At 37.7% G+C, this 25888-nt stretch overlaps 1 protein-coding gene across 4 annotated transcripts in view; it reads right to left on the minus strand.

Annotated features, from left to right (window-relative positions):
* UBE2E3 (ubiquitin conjugating enzyme E2 E3) overlaps positions 1-19180 on the minus strand; it is an 88738-nt gene extending 69558 nt beyond the window's left edge. Inside the window, exons 1-3 of one of the 4 annotated variants that reach the window (XM_068544836.1) lie at positions 18998-19180; positions 17307-17525; positions 15482-15532 (exon numbers count right to left, since the gene is read on the minus strand). In XM_068544836.1, the coding sequence (XP_068400937.1) occupies positions 15482-15532; positions 17307-17500 (245 nt within the window). In that variant the 5' untranslated portion in view covers positions 17501-17525; positions 18998-19180. Of the gene's footprint in view, positions 1-15481; positions 15533-17306; positions 17526-18063; positions 18126-18155; positions 18342-18564; positions 18974-18997 lie in introns of those variants that run through there. The other 3 variants (XM_068544834.1, XM_068544835.1, XM_068544837.1) reach the window with 3 other exon arrangements.
* Positions 19181-25888: the final 6708 nt, after the last annotated feature.

The raw sequence follows: 25888 nt of genomic DNA on the forward strand, positions 1-25888 counted from the left end.
ATAGACTTTGTGAAAAACAGTTTGGCAAGTATATGACCACAATTCCACTCCTAGGAATGTACCCTAAAGAACCCAAAACAGGTATTCAAACAAATGCCTGTACACACAAGTTCACAGCAGCACTATTCACAACAGCCCAAAGGTGGAGACAACCAAAATGTCCATAACTTATGAGTGGATAAAATGTACCAAATGCTTTTATTTCATATTGTGTTTCTTTTTTTTAAAAAAACTGAAGTACAGTTGATATACAATATTATATAAATTACAGGTGTACAATATAGTGACTGATAATTTTTAAAGGTTATACTCCATGTATAGTTATTATAAAATATTGGCTATATTCCGTTTTGTACAATATATCCTTGTAGCTTATTTTATACATAATAGTTTGTACCTCTTAATCCCCTACCCCTATGTTGCCCCTCCCCCCCCCAATAACCACTAATTTGTTCTCTGTATCTGTGAGTCTGTTTCTTTTGTTTTTTTTAGTTATATCATATTATGTATTTCTTGAAATGCTCAATAACTTTTCTTCTTTAGCCTACTGTTGTGATATATCAGAGGACTGGGAACTGCCACTCTTCAGTCTTGCAACAAACTTCCTTTGTTTGAAGAGTATTCTATTTGTTTTTACAATTTTAATGTTCTTTGTTCATCAATGAAATTAGACCATTGTCATTTTGGCAGTACTAGTATCATGCTTGGGGACTTAGGTCATATTTGCCTCAAAACATGTTTAAGGTAGTTTGTCATCTTTTCCTATGCTCTAGAATAAAAGATAATATGGGAAAGAGCTACCACTTGGAAGTTTAAAACATCTTAACTGTAAATCTATAGAGAAAAGTATTTAATAAAAGTATTAAGCATAAATTTTTAAAAGTTATTTTACAAATAATCTAATTCATGTTTTCAAATGAATCATACTCTGTCAATTATCGTTAAGAGACTGCTGTTGAAGTTTGTTTTAAATTTTCTTTTTTTTTTTTTTTTTAAATAAAAACATCTAGTAAGATTTAGGGATGTCTCTGGTGCTTTTAGCTAATGCCATCTTCCTCCAAAGTTGCATCTTATTAAGTTCTGATTTACTTCTATTTTCAGCTGTTCGCACTAAAAGTTCATGCCCTCATTAAGTCATTAGCTACACACACATACATATACACACGGCCCTAATGTTTCGCACACTCCTGCCACACACTTTTACCAATATTTTGCATTAGGACACAGGCGATCAAAGTATAGAGAGTGCTTATGTTAAGAAACAGCTAGCCATTAAAAACCAAGTAAGAAACACGATCTTAACTGTTCTCTAGCTTCATAGAGAATAAATGGTATTTCATTATCTCCCCTGTCCCTTCCCAAGTCTCCTCATCCCAACAAGGACCCTAAACCTCAGAGCACTATTTCTCAAATAACTGATTACAGTGCAGCTAGTACGTGAATCCTAAGACATGCTTCTCAAAATGCACATTCTCAGGCCACCCTTGGACTACGAAATTAGAATCTCTGCTTTGGACAATGCTTGATTACAAGAATCTTTTGATTCCCCAAGCCTAACCAGAACACTGCCCACATATAGTATTAGGGCAAGGTAACACCACAACTTATCATACTAACTGGGATATTTCTGAAAGTGAAAGGAAATGCTATTAACAATTATACCAAGACAAAAGATATAAACCAGGATGTATGGTCAAAGTAGGGTTCCTGTGGTATGCCTCACCTCTGAGAATTTGGCTAGCTTCAGAACTACTTTCAACTTAGGAGTTCATTAACATTATCCCAAAATGTAGTGCAAGAGTATTATACTAAGAGGTGAAAATGTAAAGAAACATAAGATCCACACCCAGTTCTGGTGCCCAGTTCAGTTGGAAAGAAAGAGCATGTGACAAGAGGCGATAAGTAGCAGAGAATAAATATGTAGGTCTCTCAAAAGAGAGATATGCAGGAAAGGCTTCACAAGATGTAGGATTTGAAATGGGCCTTAAAGGAGCACTACTGTTTGGTGGATGAAAGCCATTCTATGCAGTGAGAGAAGGTAAACAGAGATGCAGAGCCTAGAAACCCATGTTATGCCCAGGGGGTAGGAAACAGACCACTTCTGCCAGAGCATAGCTTTTATACATAACAGAAATTTAAAATAAAGATAAGTTAAGAACCAAATGCAGAACATTTTGACGTACACCCACTAAAATTCCTGAGGGAATTCCATAATCAAAAAGCAGCTGTGACACAATGTGACATGAGTGCCCAGGGGAAATGAGAAGGGATAAAAGATACAAGAGTGAAAAAAAAGAATAATACGCCACATAAGAGGAAATACTAAATACTTAAAGAAGAGTAATTAGGAGAAAGAAGAGACATTTCAGGGACGTCAAAAAGAAGTTGAAAGTAAAGACATATAAGAAGGCAGGCAGTTAAAACAAAAAAGAAATTAAAAATAAGTCATATGAAGAAAACACTGACAGCTAGATTACCAAATAGCTTTTTCAAATGAAACAGAAGAGGAAAAGCCAGATTACAAAAAGATGAAAGAAATACAAGACAGAAAAGTGGAGATGTGGCGATATATATGGCTCAGTAAACTAGAAGATAAATGGGCAGCCAGAGAGTGGATAAGAAGAGAAAAGGTGACAATTAAATGGGCTTAAAAAAAAAACCTCTCAGAAACAGGATAAGGTTAATAATTGGAAAGAGACTGGAGATAAATGAAAAGGAAAGGTTCAGTTTCAGGCAATGGGCTAGCAGAAAAATCCTGTTAAGAGCACAGGTTTCCCTGTAAATAAAATCAAATTCACTCACAATAAAAAGATCAAAGGAATATACAAAGATACATATTTGCCAGAGAGTGTGTATATGTACATGTTAAGGTCATACAAAAAGCTTAAATTTAATGAAGGATTTCAGAGTTTGGGGGAGGTGTAAAAAGTAAAATGCTAGAGGAAAAAAATATCTATTTTTTGCATAGAAGACAATTTCATATGCAGTAAAATCATACACATTTGGTCATGATAGATTTTACATAAGAAGTCTATTACAAATCATACATTACTAAAGCAATGCTATACAAAAATATTTTTATTACAGCATTATGATTTGCTATCATTATAATGTGGAATCTAGACCAGTAATTTGCAACTGGAAATGATAACCCTTCTTCCCCCCTAGACATCTGGAAATGGGAGGAGGAGTTGGTTTCTGGTGGCCACAGTACTGGGAGAGGCCCTACTAGCATTATGTCAGCAAAGTCCAAGGATGCTCAGCGTCTTCTAAGGCAAAGCACAACCCAGTCCAAAATGCCAAAGTGGACACTGATAAGAAACACTGTAAACAGACAAAGAAGGTCACTTTTCTTGTGTATTCTTCCTGCATATTTAGATAAAAATGAACAACAAAGTTCATTCTTAAACTTAATTCTTGTGATAATTTGATTCTGATAAAGGTCTTCGCATTCCACCTTCATCTATTTTAATTCAGAACTTAAGAACAGACATATAGTTCTAATAAAGGAATTTTGGTTATTCTAATGCTAAGACATTGATTATCCCTTGACAAATGAAGAGGTGGCCAGGAAAATATGTTATGCTTAAAGCAACAGTTTCGGTAAGTATTCAGTTTTAAAAATAACACCTAGGGCATTGGTTAAGTTGAATAACATGCATTTGCATTATTTTACCACCAAATATGTCCATGCAACTTTTATACATCCAAAGTTTCCTAAGGCAAAGCAATTTAAGTTGAAGTTTATTTAAAATTAAGAAGGTCTGTAAGGACTATAGCAGCATATACTGAAGTACTGCAATGGAATGAAACACAACAAATACAAGTTCACAATGAGTCTGAAAAGGATAATAGGAAACCAACTCATTATTCTGAAAAGGAAGAAAAAAATAAATCTGATAAACAAGGGGAAGAATTAACCACTTATTCTGCCTTCACTATGTAACTCACCAGATTGGTAACCAAATGGAAGATGTGGGTAAATTTCTCTTAAGAGATGTATTCCAATGACTACCAGCATCACAAAAAGACAATCAGATCTTAAGTGTTTCCTGATAGAAAAGCTCACTACCACCTATAAAGCAGTTTTGTCAAAAGAAAAAAAGGGGGTGGGGGGCCTATCAATCCTGAATATGAACAAGCCTCTTGACCAAACTCCCAAATTTACAGGAAACACTGAACACAAAGAAAGATATTATACTATGACTAAGAATGCAATAAGCAAATCCAGACTTAGAAACTCAGCCCTATTTCATTAAATAAATTGCAAAAATGAAAAAGAGAAAGACAAAAACAAAAAGAGAGAACTTATAGATTGGAAGATACATAAAAAACATTGACCAATCACAGTGTCTCTACTTTATTTGGATACTGATTCAAATTAGTTGTGAAGAAGGAAGGTAGACATCCCTGAGACATTTGCAAATTTGAACAATGACTGATTCAGGAATTTTGATATTTTTAGATGTGTTAATGACATTGTGGTTAAATTAAAAGAAGTCCTTACCTTTTGAAAATGCACACTGAAATAGCTGTTCTTTAAAAATGCAGATGAAATGATGTCTGAGATTTGCTTCAATGTAATATGGGAGGGTGAAATGGTTTGGTGTTATAGATGAAACGAAATTGGTCAAAGGTTGGTAACTATTGCAACTGGGTGAAGGCTACAAGGGCATTTATCACACTAGTCTGTTTACTTCTGTATATGTTTCAAGTTCTCCATAATAAGTTAATTTTAAAAAATTAAGAAACCTCAGCAGGAGGGAAAAGCGATCATTTGCAACATGTTTATTTTCCGGCTTATAAAAGAACAAAACGAATACTTGGCATAGTCCTCTAATGGATATGGGGATAATATTAAGCATCTGGGAGGATATAACAGAAATGTCTTTACAAATTTTAAACAGACACTGGTGTAAATAAAATAAAGAACATCTAAAGGTGCACTAGTTAAAACCGTCGCTTAATTCCACACGGGTCGTGTGCATCTAAGTTTGTGTTTAAACCCTTCAAATGCCAGACTTCCCCTCTTTGTGATAGCAGGTAGATTTACTACAAGTATTTACAAATCCAACAAATATTACCAATACCCTTAGAAACAAGTGTGAAACAAAAATAAAACCATAAAGCCAAGGCTTTATGATGCCCTCTATATTTTGATGTTGTTACTGTTTAAATTGAGAAGACTACAGAAAGCAGTAGGAAGCCATAAAAAATGTGTAGCCACAATCTTCTGAGATCGATTCTCTTGGGGACCCTAAATAAATGGATTCTTGACCTACTAAAATTTAATGTAAAAAAATGATCCATTTGTAAAGGACCTATAAGATTGTAAATGGCAAAACAAACTACAAATAACCACCCTCAGAAAGGGAATGAATGGTGTTTATAAAAAGCGAGTCCCATGGATATAAAGGGAGAATCATCATGATGATTTATAAGTAAAGGAAAATAAAATAAAAAGGTAACAAAATTCATGTTTCCCTAGGCCTTTCACTCAGACCAAAACATGTGGAGCTATACTCCCAAAAGCAATTTCAGACTAGAGATGTCTTTATTTCTCCCCAGACAAGCTAGAAGTTAAACAGAATGACAAAGTATATTTACTCTGGGACAGTGAAGCAGCAAAGAAACTTCAGAATGGCAAAACTGGTCGAAATCCCTCCAAAACAGACAGATTAAACCTTGGACAATGAATGAACAAGGCAATATTGCAACTCCTTTCAAAGTTTTATCTGTTGCAAATAACCATAAAATTAAAACAATTATTATTTACAACAAGGACCAAACAGGAGGCTGGGATTTTTAAAATTTAATAACTCTAGAAATTTGACCCTCTTGCTATTACTTAAGGTTAATCACATCTTACTGACCATCACACATCCAAAACAGGTGCTAAAAACAAGCTTACGCTATTTCCTTTTATACCCTTATAAAACTGATGAAATGTCAACAGAAAGAAAAAGCTGAAAGTTTTAGAATTTAAGTTTTACACAGCATTTAGACAAGATGCAAGACACAGATATGATTCATAAAACTCATTTCGTTTTATCAATCTAAAATGAACTTTATCAACCTAGCAGGTCACACTGAAAACATTAGGTCTGTTTTCTAAGCAGAACAGTTCCTCTTCCAGAGAAACTCCTAGGAAAAAAGCAAATCTCCATACTATTATCTGGAAATATTTTTGTATAAATTCACAAGTTTAGGAAAAATAGTGCTTAAATAAACTATGAAACTATAGAAAACAAGACAAAATTAAGAGGGATCTAATATAAAGCCAAATTTCTATAAAAAGTCAGATCTAATACCAGTATTAAAAAATAACAAGAGCACATGTTGCTGAGAAATCAGCATTAAAATACTCCTAAAATCCTATGTGATTAGGACTTTTCTCCATAAAACTAGAAATTCTTATCCATAGATTTTTTTTCCAACTTCAAAGCAATTCATAAACATAGACCACTTCACAATACCCCAGACAAAAAAGTAGAGGCAGATTTAAAGTCTCACTGCTGTGCCCAAAGAAAAGCCTTACACAAGGAACTACATGCCAGAGAACAAAGATTTGCCTTTTCCATCACGATCATATTCAATCCCTGACCTTCTTCCTTACAAGGCAAGAGAATAGGCAAGAAAGCTGGCAACTTGGGGAATGCTCCTTGAAAAGAAAATGCTTCTGAATGATTTAAAAAGAAGAAAAAAAAAAAAACCCAAGGCGAGCCTAGCACCCCCAAGCCAAAGAAGGCAACTCTTCTTTCTCCAACTCACCATCTGGACCTCACTTGCCAGGTTCTAAAACCATACAGTATTTTGGATCCTTCAAGAGACTATAAGCAAACAAATGGGATGTACTTATACTAAGCATGCACCTACAAACCCTTAAAGAACTCTGAATGCTTTTACCAGATTTCTCAAGCAGCAGTGTACAAAAGCAAAAGTGCTTACCTTCACGTAAAAAGTAAGCCTAAAGGGCTTCCCTGGTGGCGCAGTGGTTAAGAATCTGCCTGCCAATGCAGGGGACACGCGTTCAAGTCCTGGTCCGGGAAGATCCCATATGCCGCGGATCCCACATTCCACTTGTTGCGGAGCAACTAAACCCGTGCGCCACAACTATAGAGCCTGCGCTCTAGAGCCCATGAGCCACAACTACTGAGCCCACGTGCCGCATCTACTGAAGCCTGCACACTCTAGAGCCTGTGTTCTGCAACGAGAAGCCGCCGCAACGGGAAGCCCGCGCACCGCAACGAAGAATAGCCCCCGCTCCCCTCAACTAGAGAAAGCCTGCGAGTAGCAATGAAGACCCAACACAGCCAAAAATAATAAATAAATGTATTAAAAAAAAAAAAGTAAGCCTACATTTTTGCCCTGGAGCTGTTATATATATGCTCTACATGTGTGACAACTCTCAGATTAGCTTTTGAAATCTTAACAAGAATGATAGTTCAAAGGATTGTTTTGGGAATTAAATAAAATAGCATATTAATAGGCACTATACTATGGAATCCAGTAGTGTCAGGCTGGGTGCTCACCTATTCATGAAGTATATATCCTTTGTATATAGGGAGAGAAATCGATTTCTCACTGAATATCCATATGCTCCCCGACATTTTCCAGCCACCTTGCAGTTGGTCGAGGCCATGTGATTAATTCATGTCTTAACTTCCAGACCAAAGCACTTAACAGTTAGACAGCACATGACCCTCTAGCTATCTTGCCTGGACACATGTTCCAAATGGCAGGGCTACAAGATGTAAGCTGCACAGATCTGAGCCGACACGTGGAAGAGCTAACCAGGAGAGTCTGGACCCACAGAGGACTTCATACAGGTGAGACAAATGTTTATATGTTCATGTTATATAAGCTTTCTAGGTTTGTTTGTTAACGCAACACAGCTTAGCAAAATTCAACGTCTCCTTTTACAGCCTAACTGCACTCAAATGCTAGACAAAATGCATACATAAAAATGGCAAGTCCTGAGCTTAGGTATTAAAGGATATCTTCCTTTCTGTGTAATTTTGTATATCCAGGATGAATAGAATGGTTAAAAGAGAATTCTGATAGCAAAGCAGAAAAGTAATCGAATGTACACAGAATAACTTAAAAAAGAAACTGATACTTATAGTTTCACCTTAAGGAGAAAAAATTCTAAAATCAAGAGTCTGAACTTTTTTCTAGTTAAGCACACAAATTATACAAAAAAAAAAAAAAAAAAAGCAACAGTACAAAAATAACAACTGAGAAACTAAAAACAGCTATCAGGAAACAGGTAAAAGAAAGAAAAGCTGAACAAGACTTTAAACACCCTTTCACCATGAGTAAAATAGCTGAAGTCACTTGTCATTGTAACAGAAGTACTATAGAGCCACAATTGCTTACCCGCAATTCTGGAATATCCCAAAAGCTCTAAAAATCAAAGATTAAAAAAAAAGTAAGTTTGGAGAAAAATAATTTGGCAGCAACACCAAACATGAACTAACCAAAAACTATCTGTAGTGTCTATTTATCCCCTTAATATGAACATGCATACAATTTGACTGCAGAAATATGAATGTGTTTGATTATGGAGTGCTTCTCCAGATCCCACTGGCGGTGTTACATAAAACACAACAAATATATCACATTCCCTTTCTAAAATCTTAAAATTTCCAAATTCTGAAACATTACTGGCCCCAAGAGTTTGAAATAAAGGACTGTGGACTTGTAACAATAATAGAAGTAAATAATCTCTGTATTGTCTTAATGATAAAAATAAAAGTCAAATGAAGAGCATGGCTTTCTAACCTGTTCGTAGTTCAATCAATGTACTGAATCCAATTGAATTTTGATGACTTTCCAATGGTATTTCTACTTGATGATACTTCAATATTCCCAGTAGCACACAGATACAACCAGCCTAAAGCTAAATCATGAGAGGGTATAATTAACTAGAAGGAGACTAGTTAATTAAAAATACTGCTGTAAGCATTTCTGGCCTCAATAGACCATAATTTAGCAGGTACTCAAGGTAGCCATTCCTGTAGGTTCACATAAAAAAACAGACATGTATCAGATAACATAAGATAAACTACAGCACAAGAGTAGTGGGAGATGGGGATACCAACTCTGAGGAAGGTATAGGAGAATGTATTCAGTAGGCATCACTAGTAAGATAGGAAAATGGTAAAAAGCAAACCATGTAAAAATTAAAGAGGCAAGGTACTGGAATAAACATCTACAGCAGGATTTCTCAACCTCAGCACTACTGACATTTTATAGCCCAGATAAATCTTTGCTGGAGGGAGTTGACCTAGGCATTACAAGGTATTTAGCAGCGTCCCTAACCTCTACTCACTAAATTATCAGTAGCAGCCCCTCTTCCCCCAGTTGTGAAAAGTCTCTAGGCATTGCCAATTGCCCCCTAGGCCAGGGTGGGGTGAGGGAATAAGAAGGCAAAAACTGCCCCCAGTTGAGAACTGAGGCAAGAGAAATATTAAAAGTTTAAAGATGTTTATTCTTCTAGATTCTAAAATGCCAAATATATTTCCCTGTTAAAAGCAGTATGGGAAGGGAAAAAACCATTTTCTATTTCTCTAGATCTACAGGTGGTTTTATTCTATGTTTTGAATCTTAATTTTGTAGGAAAGACCAGAATGGCAGATCAAGTTCTCCGTTATCAATCGGAGCGCCCGGCACTCTAAGGAACAATGACTTGTTGACTTTCTTATAACTAAACATATCCATCTGCTGTTACAGCAACTTATTCAAGGAGAGAATAAGGTACCAGTTGGTTATGTATAGAAAGGAACAACAAAACAATTTGAGAGTCCTGCATGTAGCGGCAAAGTAACCACGCAACTTTTTAAATGCACAGTTTTCACACACTTTCTAATTACATTATCTGCACTGAACTTAATAGATCCCTAATAAAAATGTGACCTTTAGATGGGGAAGAATATTATTTTCAATCACATCATTCTTTTGGAAAAAATTTTTAGTCACAACAGAACTGAGTCCTTCTGCTACACTGGCATATATGAGGGAAATAATTAGCTTTACTGTGAATCAATTTCCTTTTATAATAAAAATGGTAACCAAATACCTCTGAATAATCATATTAAAAATTACAATTATGAAAAAGTAAAGAATATATGGGATATTTAATAGATTTTCTCCAATCCAAACTCATTGTTTTGCCTGGAATTTCTATTCCTGTCAATCTGACAGACTTCAACTTATTTATTAACTTAATAAATCTTCACATGAAAAGCACTGTGTGAAGCAAGACAGAAAAATGTTCAAGACAATCCTCCTTTCAAAGGAACACTAACTCTTGCAGAAGGTAGACAAACAAGTAAATAATTATAGTATATAGTATTAACATACCGGATTCACGTATTGCTATTACAGCTGTGCTGAACCAATTATTAGCTTATTGAAAAATAAAACATTTAAAATTATCAGGAATGTCCAGGTACCAAGAAAAATCCTCATGATTTTTGAGGTCTATGCTGATGCCAAAATGTAATTAATTAATAATAAAATAAGAACTATCCCTTGGTAGATGACCACAGTAGAGTGAGATGGAAAACACCTTCAGTCAGAGTAGTTCTATACTTATCTGTTTTACAAATCAAGCATCCAACTGAGATTTAATTTTTATAAAAAGGCAACTGCAGGATTTTTTTTCAAGAGTTGAGAACAAAAGGACTAGATGATTAATGACACAATTTTGTTTTATAAAATAGGGTACCTTCACATAGCACACACTGGCTAATATAAACTGGCTAATATTGTTGGCTAATAGCAATCAAATGCATAAGTAAAAAAGAAAAAGCAATCTATCCATATGTGTGGGAGGGTTTAAAACCAAGTATTGTATAAGCAACCAACAAAGCTATGTAGATATCACATGTTATTTTGATCATGACCTGCTTTCATACACCAATCAGAGAAAGCTTCCAAAATCTCTCCCTAGATCAGAGAGAAGGAAAGAATGCTATGTTTAGGTAACGAGTAAACTGTATCAATTCAGAATCTAAATTTTACAAAAACATTGATATAATCTCATTCTCAATACAGTAAAACTACAAATTCCTACAATGGAACATTTAAAAGGGAAAACATAACTATCACCATTATTTAAGAATTTTTTATTATAATTTATTGGATAGTCAGAGCATTCTCTACTGAATTAAGTATCATTAACCTTATGCATATTCCTTTAAAGAGGATATACTATTTGTTCAGCTTTACCCAATGTTCTTAGGTTTATTTTCTTTTTTACTCAAGTTCCAAGGAACTGCTTTTACTAACATCAAAAAAACAGCTGCCTGACATAGTCTCAATAAATAGGTGAGGAGCTGATTAGGATGAAATTATTCCTACAGTCAGATGCGGATGCACTGGAGAAAACGCCAGCAAGAGTGAAGGCATTCTGCTATAAACTAGCTCTTTAACCATCTACGGCCACTTTATTGACCAAGTTTACATTGTTAAAAAAATTTTAAACATATTAATTCATCTAATCCTCACAACAAACTTATAAAGAGGGATATCATTTTAATCTTCATCATACAGATAAGAAACTGAAAGACAGAAATATTCCATACCTTAGCTAAGTTAACATAGCTATTAAGTGCCAGAGCAGGGATTTGAACCCAGACAGTCCAGTTCCAGTACCACTGCTTTTCAAACCTTAGTATACATACAATTCACCTGGAAATCTAGTTGAAATTCAGATCCTGATTCAGTACTTCTGCAGTGGGGGAGGCAAGATTCTACATTTCTAAAAATCTCACCTGTGATGCAGATGATGCTGGTCTGAAGACCACCCTTTGAGCAGCGAAGTTCTATCTTCCCTAGAAATGGTGCAAAGTGGTGGTAACCCTCCAAAGGAGATAGAGCTCATCCAGTTAGACAATTAGGCTTACAAATAAATCAGGGCTTGCCAACTTCTGGTTTAGAACTTAACTGCTTCTCTTATTAATTTTTTTTTTAGAAAGAAGGAAATGAGCAAAATTTGCAAGCATTAGTACCTACTTTCAGGTTTCGCATATTAATACTATAACTTGATACCGTCACACCTCCCTCCCAATAAGGTCTTCCCACATTCAAAAACTATTTACAAATGTCCCTGAATACCTACTTTAACACAGATTCAATCTGAACATGTTAAAGAATATTTTTGGAGCGTATTTTTCTACTTTCTCAGATACAGAAAGAATTAGAGGCTAAGTTCAAAATCCAGCACCTTTCTAAACTTCTGCCACCTGTCAAGTCCTGAGAGGACAAGGACACTCTTTGGATGGAACGTAAATGTCTTAATAGCACATACAACTTCCCTTCATTCTCACTGGTGTATCAGCTGTTTATACTCTAATCTGGAATACAGTAAAGAGTATGAATTGAAGGCACTAAATGTTATATCCCTATGTTTAGAATGCTTTGGCCTAAAGCACTCCAATACCTAAAAATTGAAATGCCATCAAATCACTGGAAATAACATTTTATCAAACTTTTATACTATTGGGAAAAGAAATATCAATACTATCAAAATGTTTTCAAACATGTTTAAAGCCACACACTCAATTCAGTAATTAAGTCTATCCTATGATCACCCTGGGTGTATACATATTTGACACAGCTGTATAATAACTAAAGAATATTTTATTAATTAAACATAGGAAGGAATTTAAGAAAAATCTTAATCAAGTCTGAGTAATTTTGGTTTTGTTGAGTTTTCTTGTATTCCATTTAACTTTTTCCTGAATGTACACAGACATACTTTACATTTCTCCCCTGAGGAAGAATTAAATGTGTCACGTACTTTGATAAGCTTATAAAAATCATATTCAAAACCATAATGGAATTCTGATTACACATTAAAGTCGAAAGAATTAGGTTTCATAGATTTCAGGCAATATGAATTCACATACTCTAGAATTTATTAATATAGTCCCATTTTTAATTAAGACAAAAATTAACAAATTTAAACTGTACGATCAACATAAAGCTAAAATTCTCACCAACGCACCTGTGAATACAAGAACACCACAAGTATGACACAAAGGTAAAAACACAATACAAATTTTAAATTAGCTGTCAAAATCCTAAAATGCCTCCAGTAAACACTCACTATTCCAAATTCCTGCTCAAGAACAAGGACTAGATGTTCTTCCACCCAAAAGAATCTGAAGACTCATAGAAAAACACACAAAACTATGTGGGTATTTTACTTGTCCAGCATATGAAGGAAGGCTGTCCCCAAACTAATAAAAAAAACTTCTCCAGTCTCCTACTAAGACTCATATTTTCTGGTTTTTTTTCTTTAATCACTCACACAGTCACAAAGAAACTCATACATAACAAGAAGCAGAGAACTGAAAGATGTCATTTGCAATAGTTGACAGTGATCACAAGTTGTGACGAGGGAAAGCACAGATGATGTATTCCAAGTTACTGCACACGAGCAAGCCCAAAGGTTCACTATTTCACTAGCCTAATCACTAAATGTGAAGCATTATTTCATGGACTGAAAGGAAATCTGGTAGATAAAGAGAAAAATAATAACAAGTTAAACTTTCTATCTCCAAGAAAGACTCTACTTCCTCTAAAATAATCATCAGTGACCTTGTGGAAACATTCCTGGGCTAAAAACATGTAGAGCACATTTCTTCAGCAACTGCAACACTAAGCTACTGCTCTGAGGGCATCTCACACATGTCTACTGGGTTCGCTAGATCTACACAAGAACGCTAGTTTGTGCCATTTACAGAAAATCAACAAAAACCTTTAAAAAATGTTTGACCTTACATGCAATTTTAAAACATTTAAGACCTTTGAACTGATAGATCTTTATGTCTTTTACAATGAGAAATACCAGAATACACTCTGCAAGTTAAGTGATTCTTCCAGAGAGCAAATTTAACTTGACCTCCCTAAATGGCTACAGATTTGACACACCATTTAGAAGCCTGAAAGGAAATACTTTTATTTATTTATTCTCTAAAGCAGTGCCGTTCAACAGAAATATAATGCGAGCCACATATGTAATTTTAAATTGTCTAATAACCGTATTAAAATGGTAAAAAGAAGGAATTAATTTTAAAACATTTTATGTAACCCAACATATCAAAAATATTAATATTTCAACATGCGATAAATATTTTTCAGAAAATCAGTTAAGATATTTTACAAAAATTCTTTTCTTCATACTAAGTTTTCAAAATCTGATGTGTATTCTACACTTACAGAACATCTCATTTTTGGACTACAGCTGAAATGGTCAATAACCACAAGTGGTTAGTGGCTACGTTACTGGACAGTGCAGCTCGTAAGCGCTACTTTGAGATCTGACATACCACTATGTTTAAAATTAGTCTACATTCATGTTTCCTTTTTGAACTGAAATGTCTGATTACAAGTATGAGCAAATAAGGATCAGATCACCTTACTGGAGGACCCAGTTAACACACATGATAAGAAGCAGTTGAATTATATCCTATTATATCTCAAGTAGACTTCAGAAATAGGTCTGATCATCACAAGTGAACACAACTTGTAGCAAAAATATAGGTAAGACAAGAAAACATTTTCATACCAAACCACAACACTGCCTTATTTCTAGCAGCCACTCTTGTTCTTGAGCAGGTATCTCCATGCAAATTATCTAAAGACTGGTTTTCTAAGTTTGATGAATTTTGGAAGCCATAAAGTCACTGCTGAAAAACTGAGCGCTAAGTAAGAGGAATTTAAAAAAATTTTTCAGGGAAAAAATTACCAACCAGTTACTTTTAATACACCTATACCAACCAACAATCTTAAATTATTCTACATGAGTTTCACTGAAATGACTTCTTTCCACAAATTCCAACTCATTCACTGCTTTTTATACATGTATTTCAAGTACTAAAATTACTAAGAATTTTCCCAAGTAATTAGGCCATTTAATTAAAATGTAAATAATTCCAGCAATGCATTCTCTAGAAAGCAGCAACTAAAACCATTAGCTTAGCACGTAATATTTGTCCTTAAGGCAAGTTACTGAATAAATCAAACAGAAACAACTATACTCTTGTTTACTGCATTTACATTTTGTAACACCACATTCAGCAATTTCTAAATTTGGAAGGTCAGTTCAGATTGCACACAAGCAGTAACTTTAAAGCTTAGCAAAATTTTAGAAGTTTCTGCAATATACTTCTGAATAAACACAGTATAGAACTATTACAGCAGAACAAAAATCAGCACTATTCATACTAATCCCAGCAAGAAGCACAAAATCAATATATTCGTAAGTCCAAAGTGTATGATACACGCTAAAAAGGTTTTATTCCTCCCAAATTTATTTAATTCATCCAAGACAATTTTTGTTTAATCCACTTGCAAAGCTGAAAAGAAGCAAATGTAGCCTCTTCTGCAGCACACATATTCAAGGACAATACATGAATCTCTTGATATTTTTCCACAATTTGAAATTAAAACAAAATTTGTTTCTTACCTGCAGTTAGGAGGAGGATCAAGGGTTATTTCAGCTAGCTCCTTCTGAATTCTGTTAGTGAAATGAGAAGAGACAAAAAGGATTTGAGAGAGTCTACAGAATAACCGGGGAATTACACTGCCCTCTACCACCATGCAGTTAAATGCAAGGCTGGCTTCGCCTTCAGTAATGCTAACATGGCTGCTTCCTCTTTGTTCTCAGAGGCATAACCCAAATCCCTTAACAGAAACTTTGCAGCTTTTTTTCTCACTTGCTACTATAAATAAGTAAGACATTTACACCTGATTTGAGAACTAGCCCTCCACTAGTACTCAGTAAAGGATATAAAATGTATTTTAAAACACTTTTTACCAAAGAAATTCTCTTTTCAAGCTTATATGCAAATGAGACAAGAAGGGAGGAGGGAAAGCACTAGAATATTTGACAATGACTTCAAGTCACTTTTACCAAGGTAAGAGTTAACAGGCTACTGCGAGTGCACATTAATAATTCTGACAATATTTTATCTTTAAAAAAAAGAGTTTGAAATTTACAAATATTTTTACCAGTGAAAAACTTCCAAAGGATTCTGGCATTCTTATTTAACTGAATCTGTTTTCCCTGACCTTAAGTACAGCATTTAAATTTAATAAATTTGGGAGAAGAGATAATGATAGCCTTGAGGTAAGAGGAAAAAACGCAGTCCTTATTTTATTCAAATTTAAAATGCTTTCAAAACTTAAGATGTGTCTAATATGTTCATCAACAAGATTATAACAAATTGAGAATTTTAAATTATCTCAAAGACTGCTGTTATTTCATAAATATTCTCGTTATTAATACTTGATTATTGATGTAATAGAGGTGAAAATCCATAGAATATCACTACAGAATGCCAACATTTGATCAGCTTTTATATTTTCTTTTTCTTTTGGTTGTGATCAACAAAAATCAATAAAATGTCAATATTGGTTAATGCTATAGAAGCATTTGATGTATAATTACTAGAAATCATGGGTATTCCACTACTACTACCACTGATGGAGTCCCACTGACAGTCTTTTTTTCACCATTACAGATAACATAAATCAACAAGAAACAAATGATCTTTCACTTATATCCAACAAAATATGTTTCTCCTGCTGTTGAGTATTAATGTGACAAGCATATCCACAAGTTTTAGAGTGAAGAGGAAAAATGACAAAGTTGTCACTCACCAAGTGCCACCTAAAATGTAAATGGCTACTTTTCAGTTTTATTTGCCCTCACAAGGACACAGAGCTATATAACCATAGCCTAATTACAGAAAGTAATACCTGGGATGCATGCCTTAAAGTCGTTTGTAAAACTGAAAGCAGATTTGGAGCACAATTTTAAAATCTGCTTTCAAATATAGCCAAGGCCTTGAATTTACAAATTTTCTAGCAAACATGACCATTTCTGATCATTAAGTTTCATGAAGAGAGACACTGCAGATCTAAGTGTCAATTTCAAGGAAGCCGAATATGACTCATAAAAAGGAAACATCCTCAAATGTATCAGCTAATTTGGGTTCACCAAATTTTCCTTGCCAACTCCTTAAACAATCTGTCAGATGTTAGTCCAATCTCTGCTCAAGGACACCCTCACTGAAGTTACCAAAGTACAGAACGAGTTTGCTTAAAAGTCTAATTCTAGGGAGGAGGATTATATGCCACCTAAAGAATGACAACTCATTCAAGTCCAAATAAAACTGAGCGCAAAGGAAATGTTTTCGAACTACTGCTACTGATATAAAACCAACAAAAGCGTCCAGCCATTTGGAAGACAACCTGACAACGTGCTTAATCCTTTTTTTACACATTACCTTTTAGCACTAGTGGATAACTTAGCAGTGGTTTTGCTAGAGAGTTTGGTGTTTTTCTTCTGCTGGGTGGCAGAAGGTTTTCTTTCTTCTTGTTCTTCAGGCTCTGGAGCGGCTGGGTCTCGCTGGTCCGCATCTGAACTACCACTGCTGGTGCTGGGGCTCTCATCATCGGACCTTTGCCGATCACTGGACATCTTGGTGAAGTTATTTCTTGGAAAACTTTTAAAGAGAAAAGGGGGAAAGAAAGGAAATGTAAGTCTAAAAAATAAGCCAACGGCATTTTCTTCTCTTAATCTTCACCTAAAATCATATTTTAATGAAAACGCTTCAAAAGTGTTCACACATCTCATCGTACAGGAAGGTTACAGGGGAGGTGATGTGTCTCACAACGGCAGCGTTCAGGGCTTTACCGAACTCAAGTTAGAAAACCCACTCACATTTTTTTCCATCCCTTGGACAATCTATCAATTGTCTACTTTCTCAGAAGGCATGAAACAGATTTGCCAGGGAACTTAGGCAACGAGCATTAATAACATATGACACACTGTAAATAACAGATCTCGCTGAAAAATGTTAAAAAGTCACTAATAACGTCTAAATATTTACACACTGACATTGGTCAAAGCTACCAAATTCCCTTTCCGAGAGGAAAACATACCCTATTAATAGCCCATATGCTTATTTAAGGTGGCGATTCCTCCTCTGAGCCCGTAAGCCTTTAAATACAACACTTACGAATTTTAAAAAATCAACTAACAAGCTGCTCTGGCCGTTTTCACGGCCAGCAGAGAAGATTCATCCGGCCAAGACCGAGCTGCCACCCTGGGAAAAGCAGAATTCAAACTGCACCTTCTGCAAAGCTCCCCGTGCCATCAAGGTTCCTCGCTCAATTTTTACATCACGGACCGACATTTTGTCCAAAATAACGAAAAAAAAAATTTGAGAGGAAAAACAAACAAACAAACAAAGCCCCAAGAAGTGCAACAAATTTCCGCGCCCGCCGAGGCGAGCCGCGGCCGGCGACGGCGGCCACGCAGGTCCGCGGCCCTTTGTGGGGAGGGCCGCGCGGGGGCCGCGGGCAGCGCTCACCGCGCCGGGCGCCAAGTGATGCGAGCAGCCCGGCCGGCCCCGCCGCGGCTCGCGGACACCGGCGGCGCGGGCTCCCGGCGCGAACAAAGCTGCCCGCCCCCGCCCCCTCCCCCACCGCCGCCGCCGCCCCGGCCGCCCCCCACGCGGCCCCCCGGCCCCGCCGCCTTACCTCGGCCGCCCGCCCGGCCCGCTCGCGCGCCGCTACGATGTGGGGGAGGGAGAGAGAAAAAAACCCTTCCTTAAGGAAATGGAGGCAGCTGGGGGGGGGAAAGGGGGGGGAGGGAAAAAAAGAAGCCGAGGAGGCTCTGGCCGGGGAGTGTGGAACATTGAAAGTCGGAGGGGGTTGTGCAGTGCCGGGCTCCGGCCGGAGGGTGGCGCCGCCCAGCGCCTTCGGAAAAAAGGGGGGGGGGGTGGGAGCTCGGCTGGGCGAGGGCGCGAGCTCCCGGCGAGGCGTAGGGGACGCGGGAGACCCCCGCGCACTGTGGCCTCCAGCCGCCGCTGCCCGGCTCGGCTCCTCCCGGCCGCGCAGTCAGCAAGTTCCGAGGCGAGCGCGGGGGGAGGGGAGGGCGCGGCGGCGGCGCGCGTGCTCGCTCGCTGCTTGCCTGGCGGAGGGGCGCGCGCCGCCGGCGGGCGCGAGCTGTTCTCGCGCGCTCCCGCGCGCTCTCTCCGCGCCTCCCTTCACCCGGGGGGCGCACGCGTCCGCCCGCGCGCGGCCAGGACAAAGAGCGCGGCGGGGACCCGGCGGGCTGGCCCCTGACGCCCTTGGCCGCGGAGCTGGTACCGGAGAAGGCGGGGGCACGGGCGCCGTCTCGCGGGGCCGCTGTGCCACGGGGTGGCTTCCGGCCTGAGCCCGCCTCCGGAGCGAGGCTGCCCATTGGACTACCCGCCCCGCAGGCTGGGGCCAGGGTCATCCCCGGGGCTGGCCGCATCCCCTCTCCCTACACACGGGCCGGCGTGGTCCACGGGGCCCCCACGCCTGGGCAAGGGCCCGGGGCGCGTGGCCGGGAGTCCCCCCGCTGCCCTGGAAGACTGGAGACTAATGGGTGTTGTTGACGAGGCCAGGCGCGCAGGCGGAGGAAAGCTGCCTCTTGCCCCTCGTGTGAGCTAAAGGGGCAAGATGGGGTCTTGGGCACTGAGGGAGGGGAAAAGGATTTCGAGACTAGGTGAGCAGCCTCTGCTTCTCCTTGGCCCTCAGCCTTCCAAAGGGGAAGGTCCTTCGGATGCTTCGAAAACTTAAAAATTGAGAACAATTATTGAAATGTCCCACTCAACATTTTTTGAAGTGAAGAGGGTCCTTGTAAGGAGGGTTCATACCTGATGCTTTGCTGGATGCCCTTCTGACGTGCCTGCTAGACGCCAGTTCTGGAAAGAGAAGCCCTAAGTTGATACTGGGTCAGAATGTCCACACAGAAAATCTTCAGATGGGGTTAAGGGAAGGTTAGTTTTGTTCTGTCATTCTCGCTTGCAATCTCCAGGTGGACTCTGCAGTTTTTGCCCCGGGCACAGAGTGGCCAGAAGTACAAAAACTTCCTGTTTGCAGCCCAGACGTTCTCCTGCTACTGAGAACTTGCTTCAGTGATGGATCCCCTAAGGAATTTGGGGACTCCTCTCCCACAAGTGTCAGGGGCAGGGGTGCTGGGAGAATGTGGAGTTCACAGAGGGAGTGACAATAGCAGAGTCCTAACAGCTGAACTAGAATTAAAGGAAAAAACAAAAGGTTGAGTGAGCCAATATATTTACTTATTTTTCCTCCCAATAGAAAAGTTTTGGTACATTGTTGCTTACAATTCTGACGAGTAAGTTACATTTCTGTGATTTTCCAAAGACACAGTTATTCAGCGAACCTTTCAGAGGGCTATGCCCTAGGTGCTGGACACACAAAATTCATTCATTCAATTACTGTGTGACTCAAGCCAGGTCTCTCCTCTGTGCTAGAAGCAACCAGTCCAGAAGGGGAACAGGTCATTAAAGTGCACCAGGTCGATTAGGAGGAAGGACACTCTAGTCAGAAGGAATAGGAAGTCTCAGATGTGGAAGACAGAGCACGGTGTGTGTGTTGACAAGAAGTTTGACTGGGCTGGATCAAAGTGTACCTGTGGAAAGAGCTTGTTAGTGAAAATACAGGCAGAAGTTTCCCCCAACTTTTACTCTGTGCTGCTACAGCAAAAGCCAACCAATTTGGAGTTTGGATTTTGCTCTATTTGGAATGGGAAGTTGTGAAAGGAAAGCTATATATAAAAAAGTGGGTTATTTTAGGAAATTTAATATCACAGAAGTAGACTGAAGGCCCAATGGCAATTTGCTGATAGGATTAGGGTGGGGCTAGGAGATTGGTAGATAAAGATATTTAGTTGTGTTTGGTAGCATTTTCCATGATAAAAGAAACAACAGTGGACTGAAAAGCAAGGGAACTGGATTCTAATCTTATTCTATCCAATTCACGTGACCTCAGGCAAGTTACTCTTTTTTTTAAAAAATAAATTGTATTTATGTATGTATGTATGTATGTATGTATTGGCTGTGTCAGGTCTTCCTTGCTGCGCGCCGGCTTTCTCTAGTTGCGGCGAGCGGGGGCTACTCTTCGTTGTGGTGCGCAGGCTTCTCATTGCGGTGGCTTATTTTGTTGCGGAGCACGCACTCTAGGCGCGCAGGCTTCAGTAGTTGTGGTGCATGGGCTTAGTTGCTCCGCGGCATGTGGGATCTTCCCGGACCAGGGCTCGAACCCGTGTCTCCTGCATTGGCAGGCGGATTCTTAGCCACTGCGCCATCAGGGAAGCCTAGGCAAGTTACTCTTTCCAGTTCAGTCTTTCTCGTATGTAGCAAAAGTGTAAATCCTTGCTCAAAAATTTCATGATTCTTCAATGAGTTTGAAGTCATGGAGTTCCACTCAATATTCACGCAACAGATTACTTAGGAACTACCAAATGCTAAGAAATTGGAGTGAAATATGGGTGCTGCTCTTCCTGAGCTCAGTGGGTAGTGGAACAGCCAGAAATGTAGACTACAGGATGAGAAGTGCTGCATTCAAGGAGTGGACAGAATGAGTGGAGTGTTATTAATTATGAATTAAAAATTAGTAATGGAATTATTAATTCAGCTTGGGGTTCTGCACCCTGGGGTGTGGGTCAAAAGAAGTTGCAATGAACTGGGCCTGGAGGGATCAATAAGTGATAATATAGATAATGCTCTGGGCAAAGTACCTGGGACATAATAGGTGTTCAATAAATAGTACTTACCAAATTGTTAAAGTCACCATAAAGAAAATGAATGGCTCCATAAGGTGAGGGACATTAGTGGCCTGCCCTCACAGTATTAGGTACCCAGCTACCATTATTCACTTGACTAAAGGGGTTTGTTCAAGAAATTGTTTCCAGCTCACAGCTCTCCTCCAAGGTCATCTGACATCACTATCTTGACCAGAAGCAACTTGTAAGTTATGAATTGTTATCTAACTTGAAGTTCTTCCTCACAGGACACCTGTTTTATCTTTCTCTTTTTTTTTGCCGTGTCTACCCTTGGAAACAGGGATCATGACTTATAGGCATTCCTGAGCACATACGTATTTCACCTAGTGCAAATTATTCTATAAAGTATGTAATAAAAATTTTTCCCATATGACCCCTCAAAATAGTACCACCAAGTAGACATCAGCTACCACAAGAAGATTGTTCCCTCTTGGTTTCCTCTTTTTCTCTTCTTGGTATGGGGTCCTGCCAGCTTCTCACTCACAACTCTGAAAAAGGCAGAAGTAAGAGGAAAGATAAAAAATTCAATTGCAGCAGATATTGCCACAAAGATCTCTTCTCTCTTTCCCCCCCGCCCCAAATGCTGTGACCAAAAGGAACTGGTCATTACAAGGGCAGACAAGGCAGGACCCAGAATCCTTTAGACTTACCTGGTTTGGGAGTTGCTTTCTCCCGTGCCTTTCAATGGGTCTCAGTGTTATATAGGTACATGAGTATGTGTGTGTGTAACCAAGAATTCTACAGGAATATACGTTTGATTTGCTTAATAAGTTTCTGAATTGAGTGATTATATAAGCTACGGTAGGGAAGCCACAGATCTTTTTAAATCACCCACCATGGCCAACAACATACCTTACACATAATGGATATAGAATACTTATTAATTTGTTTTGTTGATTTCAGAGTGCTTTCGTTTGTTTCCTTCCACACAATAACCTTTCTCAACATCCCTTCCTTTTATCCTTTTTTTCAGGCTGTTTCAGATGCTATCCAGTTACTTGTATCCTTTTGTCCTCTGGCTATAAAACTCTTTCTATCCATTCAAAAAAAAAAAGAGTTTGGTTTATTAGGAAGTCATTTCCTGGCCCAGGCTTAGTTTAAGAAGCCATGATTGCCATTGTTAGTCTCAGTGTCTCTGGACCTCCAGAGTCCAATGCACTGATTGACATCTAGCGTTCCTCCATTGTGTCATGTGTACAAAACCTGCTGTGTGCCAGACCCTGGGCTGGGGCGTGGAAATGGAAAGGTGCATTAAGCCTCTGTTTGACTTCAGGGACTTCAAGGCACAAAACTCGATGATCATTTCCTGCTTTTCTCCTTTGAGATAACTCTGAGGGAGAGTATGTACCAAAAAGGGCTCATGTCTTTATTCCATAAAGAGCTTGTACACATGAAATGAAAACATAAGCACCTTAATAAAACAAAAGTCATGAACAGATACATTTTTTTTTGGCCACACCGTGCAGCTTGTGGGATCCTAGTTCTGGCTTGCAGGATTCTAGTTCCCTGACCAGGGGTGGAACCTGGGCCCCCTGCAGTATAAGTGGAGAGTCCTAACCACTGGACCGCCAAGGAATTCCCTGAACCAGATACATTTTAAAAGAAATACATTTATTTAAACTTATTTTAACAAAACAAAACAAAACAAAACCCTCAACCTTGCTAAGTATCAAAAAAAGGAAAATTAAAATGAGATACATATCAAAATAACAAAAAGAATTTTTAGTGATTATAATCATTGCTGGCAAATTAGTAAAAAAATTTCCCTTTGTCCATTTCCAGTGGCAACGAAAGTTGGTACTAGCTGTTTGAAAAGCAGTTTGTAAGTCTGTGTCAGGAATCTTAAATGTGTTCATAGCCTTTAACCAAATTTCTCCATTTCAAGAAATGTATCTTAAGAAAGTATTCTAAATGTGGAAAAAATAGCATTGAAAAATTGGAAGTGTCCAACTATAGGAAAATGATTACACAAACTGATTCACCCACACAATGAAATTTGCAGTTATTAAAGTAATACATATGAGGAATATGCAAAAATATAAAAATGGATTATGATAAAATGTTAATGAGGACAGGATTTGTCCATTTTGTGAAACCAGAGCTTGACTCAATGCCTAGGAAGGTATCTGGCACAAAGTAAGTGCTCAATAAATATCTGTCAAATGAATATGCACTATATCTGTACAACTAGCAAGACAAAAATATCTGAAAGGAATATACTCTAAAAGGTTAACTAGGGACTTCCCTGGCGGTCCAGTGGTTGGGACTTCACCTTTCAATGCAGGGGCTGCGGGTTAGATCCCTGGTCAGGGAGCTAGGATCCGACATGCCTCAAGGCCAAGAAACCAAAAACGTAAAACAGAAGCAATTATGTAACAAATTCAATAAAGACTGTAAAAATGGTCCACATCAAAAAAATCTTTAAAGAAAAATAAATAAAATAAAAGGTTAACTATGCTTATATTTTAGAGCAACTATGAATAACCTTTTTAATTCTTTCTATACTCAGCATTTTTTTTTTTAATGAGCAGGCTACTACTACTATAATGAGGAAAAAATGATGTGAATAAATACAGAGGTGTACATTTGGTGAAAATAAATACTGTTTTAAGTTTTTTAAATTTTTATTTTTATAAATTAAAAGAAATGTACATACAAGTAGACTTTCAGAATTTGTCAAAGTTTTAAGGTCGATATAAGAAAAAATAAACGACCATTTTTTAAATCCTTAAAAAGCTGTGTGAAGGGGCTCTTCATTAAATAAAACAGTAAGCTCTGGCTCAAGGACAGATAGATCACTGAAACAGAAGAAGTAAATAAGAATTAGGTGATATAATATGTAACAAATGTGACTTCATCTAAAACATAGAAAAATGAAGGATTATTCAATTAATGATATTGAGGTAACTAGTTCCCAATGTGGAAAACATAACTTAGAACCATACCTTATACATCAACATAAATTACAGATGAATTCAAGAGCTAAGTTTTTAAAAAATCGCTCCTTGGGAAAGTTAGAATAATTTGATTACTTAATATAGATGGAGATGAGTTATGATAAGCTACGCTAAAAACCAACAGAAAAAGAAAAATCACAGAAGAAAATATGTATTTGACCAGGTACAAAAATTGAATCTTCAGTATGCTTCCTGACACACATACACGTGCAGTCACCAAGCTGAAACATCAAAATAGACAAAGCAGTTTGTACTATGAAAAAAGATTAACATACATCACATATAATTCTAAATAGACTTATAAAAATATCAAATCATCATAGACGGTTAAAGGACAGATTAGAAATTGGAGGTTATTAAACTACATGTTGTCTTAAAAATCTAAGAGAGATATATATATATATGTGTGTGTATATATACACACACATATATATATATTCCACAAAATTTACAAATCTAAAAGCTGTATGACGCCAAATACTTGTGAGAATATTATGAGAAGGGCACTTTCCTGTATTGCTGGTGGCATTGTAAATTGATATAACCTTCTTTTGGAAAGCAATTTGGCAATGTGTTTCAGGAGTCATAAAAATGTTCATACCCTTTAACCTGGTAATTCTACTTCTGGGAATCTATCCTAAGGAAATAATCCAAAATATTAAAAAATGCCATATGCTTGACAATGTTTATCCCAGTGTAATTTATACTATATAAAAATGGAAACCACTCAAACTGTCCCACATAAAGGCTATGCTTTAGTAAATTATGGTCCATTCACTCAATGGACTGTACGTGAATATAAAATAGTGAGTATTATAACTATCATTTGTACTAACAATTCCTTCTCATGGTAAATCCTTTTCTATGAGATCAGCTCATGTCCTACTTACTTAATAAAACTAACAAAGATGTCATGCATCATCTTTTTAACTGTTGTTTTTACTTAACATCATGTCACTTAAATTTTTCCAAGATGCTTTACAGTATGTCATGTGTAAAGTCAGGTTAAGTGTATACTTTCTGCTTCAGAAAACAAACTTGTATGCACAATATGATTGCCTGGAAAATGTATACAAGAGATTTGGAAGAAATATGCAAACAATCATTTTGGGTTAAGGGCCAGTTTACTTGTGATTCTGGCCATCTTTTCCACATTGCACAAGTGGTTATCTAATTGGAAGAGATTCAATAAGAAACAATATGTTTTAATTTGGGGCTGCAAAGAAAGTAGTTTAATTTGCAATGATAAACAAGTTTCCATTTTACTTAAATGTCTTTATACCAAAGAGGT

The sequence above is a fragment of the Eschrichtius robustus genome, chromosome 5, assembly GCF_028021215.1.
Source record: "Eschrichtius robustus isolate mEscRob2 chromosome 5, mEscRob2.pri, whole genome shotgun sequence".
Taxonomy (NCBI): Eukaryota; Metazoa; Chordata; class Mammalia; order Artiodactyla; family Eschrichtiidae; genus Eschrichtius; species Eschrichtius robustus.